Source organism: Teleopsis dalmanni, chromosome 2 (genome assembly GCF_002237135.1).
Source record: "Teleopsis dalmanni isolate 2A chromosome 2, ASM223713v2, whole genome shotgun sequence".
Taxonomy (NCBI): Eukaryota; Metazoa; Arthropoda; class Insecta; order Diptera; family Diopsidae; genus Teleopsis; species Teleopsis dalmanni.
In genome coordinates this window covers 173,066,923-173,074,161 of record NC_051847.1, presented here as the reverse complement: position 1 = coordinate 173,074,161, position 7,239 = coordinate 173,066,923, and the positions used below count along the sequence as shown (strand labels likewise).

Here is a 7,239-nt window from a genome sequence, read left to right as displayed (position 1 = left end):
TTCTTTATGAAAGCAGAACGAGATTATGTAGTGGATATAGACAGATCTGGAACTTATGCAGATCGTAACCCAATTATTACAATTATTGATACAGATACTGGAACAGATGAAGTGAACTCCCAATGGGATGAGGGACTACACCAGTTTTTACAACTTAAACATGGATGCAAAATAACTTCACAAAGTTTAAAAGCTGTTTTCATCTCTAATATTTCATTTTTTAAATTATACCGCACTTTATATGGACTAACGGGATCATTAGGATCACAAAGAGAAAGAGACTTATTAAAAGAAATACATAAAGTTGACTTTGTGACTATTCCAACAGCTGAACCAAAACAATTTCAAGAGTATAAACCTATTCTCTGTATTAACAAGAAGGAATGGATAACTTATATACAACAAGAAGTAAATAAAATCATAGAAGAAAATTATCGATCTGTTTTAATCATCTGTGAGACTGTACATAATGTGGAAGTTTTATACAAAGCATTCGGAGGAAGAACTGCAAGAGGTGTTCACAAATATGTTCGTGATTACGAAGAGTTCGATGTAGCTCAAGGCAAGAAGGAACTAGATCAGGGACAGATTATTATTGCAACTAATTTATCTGGTCGGGGTACTGATATAAAAATTACTAAAAAGTTAAGGGAGGCAGGAGGATTGCACATTTGTCTAACATATTTACCAAGAAATATTCGAGTTGAACAACAAGCGTTCGGCCGAGCAGCACGATGTGGAGATAGAGGTTCCGGTCAGCTTATTATTCTAGATTCATACGGAACGGAAAAAAGTATTGCAAAAGTATTAGATCTGAAGAAGGAACGTGATATAAACGAAGTATATCGTATATCAAATATAAAAACATACTACGACTTTCAAATTTATGAGGAAGAAAGGTGTTTTAATGAGTTTAAAAAACAATTCGAGGAACTGAAAAAAATTCTTAGTGTTCAAAACGTGCGTTCTGAAATTAAAGAAATTCTCCTACGAAGCTGTTTAGATCAGTGGACTTTTTGGTTAGATAAAAATTGTCATCATATAAAAATGATATCAGATGAGCAACAAAAACATAATTTTTATAAACGTTTTGATGATTTCATTACAAAATTGAAAAATTTCAACTCTGAGTGTAGCAGAAATTCCTCCGTTCATCGTAGAAACTATAACGAAAATTGGTTAAATTGGGTCGATGGAAATCCGGTTCAAATGATCAAACTTGGAAAATATTTCTCGCAAAATAATGAGCACAAAAATTCAATTAAAGATGCTATTCGTTTATTTGACGATGTAATTAGAATGGAACCATATTTTAGCGAAGCTGCTCATTACTACAAAGCATTTGCGTTAACGAAATGTAATAGGGCGAGTTCAAAACAATTTGAGATGGAGTTACAAATAGCTGCTAAACTCATAGATGAACATATCAGGTTTGTTATGATTACGTCTGGTATCATAAATGAGATTAAGGAAAACAATAATAGTATTATACGAATAAATGCCTTTAGGGAACAACAAGAGATCACACTTAAACTTTACCATATGTTTTTACAATCTATAGATGATATATTTGGTCACAATATAACACCACAATCTTTCTCTAATTATGATATCAATGAAGAACTGTCTGAAAAAATATATAAAGATCTCATTAAAAACAAGATTCTAAGTAAAATGAAAGTAAAACACAATATTTCCGAAGATGATATAGACACAATTTGTTTTAATTATGGAATATCTACAGATATGTTGAAATCATTTCTTTCCAAATATGTAGATATCAATGAAAGTGCATTTCTTAAAGACTTGAAAAAAGAAATCAAATTACCTAACAAAGAAGAATTTTGGAAACTTCTCATGGAAAAAAACGTCTTAATTGATGACGTACAATTCATTATTGTAGACATTGAAAAATTGAATGAAATTGATCCTTCATTACTAGATTCTTTGCGCTCTCAAAATGAGTTCGAGCAGAAATCTTTGGACGACAATAATGGGTATATTCTTTTCAATACGTCTGTTATTCCTAGAACGCAAAGGTTTATTACTTTTAAAAAAGACGAATTTGTTAAATATGTAGGAAAGGAAAAATATAAATCACTTAAGAAAAAGAGAATATTTTCATTTAACAGAAAATCTCTTTTAAATATAGTCAATACAAAGTCGATAACTTTTCCCTGTTACGATTCGATTACTCCAGAAGATTTTAATAAAATAAATATTAATAATAATGAGGCAGTAAATATATTAACAGAACTTTGCGAACAAAGTGTTATTGAAGATATAGGAAACAATATTTATAGATTAAAAATCAAATTTTACGAAATCGAACAAATTAAGCTGCGATACTGCCCAGTTTATGAAAATGACGTGAAAACATTATTATCTCTATGTTTTAGTTATAGAATCGATTTTCAGAAACTTGAAGAACAGAGTCAGAAAAATGCTCCTATGTGTTTACAAATAATGTCAAAACCGCATTTGGATTTATTTTTCGATTTAATAGAAAACAAATTAATCAAATGCAATACAGTGATTACTCATAATAAAGATTTAGAAGAAAAGTTAAAGCAAATCTATAAACGAGAAATGAATAAAGATGATTTCATGCTTCTGATATCTCAAGATAAACTTATTCCAGATGAGTGTAAAGAACTTCTTTTAAACCACTTGATTAAAAAAAAGTGGTTACGCTTGACACCGATAGGTTATTACATTAACAATGATTATATGAGACAAAAACCATTGAACTTTAATGCTGAAACAACTTACAAAATCCAAGAAATTGATAAAACTGTAGAAAAGATTCTTGATAATGAGCTGCACTTAGCGAAAATTGAAACAATACAATTTATTGCCAACACTTTAAAAATATTAAGGAGTTCGTTGCAATCAATCATAGTTCCTGAATATAAGTTACAATCACTTTCAAGCTTAAGTGAACTCAAGAGCATAGAAGAAATGCACCACTTTTCCCTCAATGCATTAGATCAAATCTTACAAATAAAAGATAAGAAATATACTCGAAATATGATTTGGGACTGTATCATTCCTATTGGAACTGGAATATGTAAAGTAGCTGCAGGTTATTTGATGCATATAATAACAAAGTATCAAAACACTGGAAATGCATTTGGAAATGCATTAATTAAGGAAGGCTTAAATGATTTAACAAATGGAATATATGCTTTACTACCACGGTTTTTTGAGTGGAAATTTTATACACAGTGCAAGCTTATGAATTTATTTTCTTCCGTCTGTGCTTTTGGTTTAAAAACTCTTAAAAAAGGTGCTAACGTAGCAAAATTTGCTTATAAAATTATTAAGTCAAACCTGGGTTTTAATATGAAAATAACGAACATGTCTGAGGAAGCATTAATTAAAACTACGGCTCTCAATTTAGCAGAAAAGAAAGTAACTAGACTCACTGCAGCGAAAACTATAGAAATAGTATGTCATTCCTTTGCCAATGTAGGAATTGTTTTATTTATGGAAAATTGTCTTCGAAAATTATGTGAAGAAATGGACACTATGATTTTATCTACTATAGAACAAGAGATCGAGATTGAGCTCTGTAATATTTCCGAAAATCTAGAAAAACTCTATAATTTATTGGGACAACATAAAGCACTAAACGTTATAAATGGGCTGACGAACAGTTTTTTTAATAGTCAAGGTAACTTGGAACAATTTATATCTATTACCTGTAATATAGCGGAAAGTGTAGCCCACGACGTAGGGAAATCAGTTGTTGAAACTAATAAAATACACATCATGCCTAAATTTTCCAAATCAGCAGTGGAAAAAATAATGTACAAGTTAAAAAAATCATCACATATAACCAATATTAGAACGATAACTAAAAATCTATTAATCAACTTAAATCAGAAAATAATAGACAAACTAAATAAACAAATAAAAGAAGAAGAATTGGAACTTCTTAATCAGAAACTGGAAACAAACGAAAATTTTAAATGCTTTGAAAGAGAAGTTGTGAACCAATGGAAATCTATGCTTCGCGAAAATGTTAGTCAAATTATCGAAAAACATATCGTCAGCCCTATTTCAAAGAAGGGAGTTAATCACCTAATAAAACATGTGAGAAAAAATATACAACGAGTGCACACATACTACACAGAGCAAGGTTATTCTGAAAATTTTGAACAATTGAAGCAGATTTGTATGAAAAATCTGCTTCAAAAAGCTGATGAAGCAAAAGAAATTGAAGAACAAATTACAGAAAAATATCATAAGGATTTGATAAAACTCTTAACCAAAACTAAGAACCCTGAATTGTATGCAGATATGATCGAAGAAGGTATACCAATGGATATCGCATGTATAGGTGCGAGTACTCAAATAATAAAACGGTTGCTAAAAAACAATGGATATAAAAAAGATATAAAAATTGTTATTGAAGAGAATAATGGAATAAAACAGGAATTCTTTTCTTTGTCAGAGGAACAAGAATGCATAACAATTTCGCTTAAACTGAAAGATAATTATTTTAATATATGTAAAACCAATACTTCCGAAAACGATAATAGTGAATCAAAAAATAATTGTTTATATGAGGCTGTATTAAAAGAATTTTCTCCATTGAAGGATGCAATGTCACGAGAACAATTTAGAACAGAAGTAATTGATTGTATTAAATCAGATAAAGAGATACGTAATTATATAAGGAAAGGAGGGCATCAAACTCACTCGTCACTTAGACCAATTGATAGTGGACTTCAGAAGTCAGAAAAAACAGAAAACAAAGACTTGTCCATTGCATTGAATGAAGACATTTATGATTTTGAACAATATCGTTATATGAGAAAAAAGCGCAATTTTTACAAACATATACTTCGTCGATTTGTACGCAATTGCTATTTGTCACAGTGCCATCCTAAATTTGCGCATTTTCTAAGTCAAGTGCAAAATGATACAAAATGTTCCAATGAATGGCATGGAGAAACTGAAAGTATAGATGTATTTCCATCACGAAATGTGAATATATCTACAAATACAACTTATACAGAGTCCTTTACCGCAGAAGATGCTACGATATTAAAAGATATTAGAGATGAACTTAAAACCACAATTAAATTATTTATTGCCAATGAAAATGTTAGCGATGGCGATCTGGAGTTCTGGAATATTTTCTTAGGTGATAATTCGGTTAAGCTTTTATTTGGCAAGAATCAAAACGGCTCTACAGATTCTACAGACAAGTAAAGAGGTCAGAATTGAAAAATTTTTTTTTCAATTCTAAATAAATAAATTTCCGTTTACAAGTTGTAACCAAATTTTATATCTAAAGTAATAAATTACAAAACATTTATTTTGTTGCAAAAGAAATGTTCAATAAATGATCGTCATTAATGAATATAAATATTTATATAATTATAATTGATTTTGTCTCTTCAGTCCATTGTAAATTGAACATTTAAATTAAATAATAACTAACTTCGTTAAGTATTTTATTAATCATTAATATTATATTTCTAATTAATCCAATTCTAAACATTTTTATTTATATTATTAAGATAAACGCACCCTAATCATTTAATCAGAGGTACACAAACGTTGAATGTTGCTATATCAAAAGCTCGGAAGGAACACAATTTCAGAATAGATGTGTTTTTTTTTATCTATAAAAAACTTGATAATAAAAGTGCAACTTGAATATTATTCAAAGAAATGGCTTGACTAATATTTGAACGTATTAGTCAGGCTCGTAGCCAAAAATTTAGTTTGCACGAGGATTACAAATCATTTTCGGAATTTAAATTTTTTTTTTTTTTTTTTATTATTATTATTATATAAATACAATCTGTAAAAGAACATTCAGTATTATTTATGAACATAAAAATAGAAAAAGTGATTTGTAGACATGTGCGGGACACTCAGTAGTAAACACCGCTAAAGATTAAATTACAACTAATAATAATGATGACTAATAATAATGAGTAAATAGTTGGCTATATAAATATTAAATTTCAGTGAGTTTACAATTACGATTCACGTGTTTAGGGTTCTACTTGGCAAGTCCGACGTAGAAAATCTTCTTAGTCGACGTGGATGATTGATATCTGATAGTAGCTCGTGTGCCAGTGGGTTCGGGTGATTTGATAGTCTTATACGATAGTTTTTGCTGACTGTTTGTATTGTTTCAAACACTGATGGGACTTGGAGATCGCGCTGTAAAGTGCTATTTGGAATATACCATGGAGCAGCCGCACATAAACGAAGTATTTTTGATTCAAATCTTTGCAATATCGCTATATTAGATTTTGCAGCTGTTCCCCAGATCGAGACACCGTAGGTCCATATTGGTTTTAAAATAACTTTATATAAAAGTACTTTATTGTTCAGTGATAGTTTTGAATTTTGGCAAAGAAGCCAGTGCATGGAGCGCATTTTTAAACCCAGTTGCTTGCGTTTCGTAAATATATGATGTTTCCAGGTGAGACGCCGATCAAGATGAACACCTAGATACTTCACGTGATCGGATTGTGGTAGTACGTTATTATTTAGTGTGACTGGTGGACAGTAACCATTGCGAAGAGTGAATGTGATTTGTGCAGATTTGGATTCATTAGCTTTAATGCGCCATTTGTTTAGCCACACTTGGATGCTATCTAGGTTTGTTTGCAACTGACTAGTAGCGACTGTTGGGTTTTTGCTTTTAGCCATGATCACTGTGTCATCGGCAAAAGTTGCGGTATATGTTGATGGGTCAAGTGGTAAGTCAGCTGTGAACAGTGTGTAGAGGGTTGGACCTAGTACACTCCCTTGTGGAACTCCAGCTTTTATCGGGAAGATTTTCGTATTATAGTCTTCTATTTTAACCATGAAATATCGGTTATTGATATAAGACTTAAGTAACAAATAGAAGCTGTGTGGTAGATGTAATTTCAATTTGTAGAGCAGTCCGGTGTGCCATACCTTGTCAAATGCTTGCGTTATATCGATAAATGCTGCAGTGCAGTATTCTTTTCTTTCCAGTCCATCTCTTGCATATTGATAAACACGATTTACCTGTTCAATGGTTGAGTGGCGGTTTCGAAACCCGAATTGGTGAGCAGGAATTAGTAAGCGACTTTGGGTGATCTGGTTAAGACGCTTTAAGAGTATTTTTTCGAAGACTTTGGAGAGCACCGGAAGTAAGCTTATAGGTCGATAAGATGTAACTAACTCTAAAGGTTTACCTGGTTTTGGTATCAGGATAATTTGAGCTACTTTCCATTG

General features: G+C 31.0%; 1 protein-coding gene across 1 annotated transcript; it reads left to right on the top strand.

Moving 5' to 3' along the window:
• Positions 1–6: 6 nt before the first annotated feature.
• LOC119676185 lies at positions 7–5,223 on the top strand. Its single transcript, XM_038087418.1, has 3 exons — positions 7–3,676; positions 3,923–4,345; positions 4,589–5,223. Exons 1-3 carry the CDS (start codon positions 7–9, stop codon positions 5,221–5,223), a joined length of 4,728 nt encoding a protein of 1,575 aa, XP_037943346.1.
• The last annotated feature ends 2,016 nt before the right edge of the window (positions 5,224–7,239 follow it).

What these genes read in the sequence shown, in the direction of transcription:
- LOC119676185 (XM_038087418.1), top strand. Translation starts at nt 7, where the DNA reads ATGAAAGCAGAACGAGATTATGTAGTGGATATAGACAGATCTGGAACT. An exon ending in CAGTTTTTTTAATAGTCAAG is followed by an intron (nt 3,677 to 3,922) that starts GTAACTTGGAAC and finishes AACAAATAAAAG; the next exon opens with AAGAAGAATTGGAACTTCTT. An exon ending in AATGGATATCGCATGTATAG is followed by an intron (nt 4,346 to 4,588) that starts GTGCGAGTACTC and finishes CTGTATTAAAAG; the next exon opens with AATTTTCTCCATTGAAGGAT.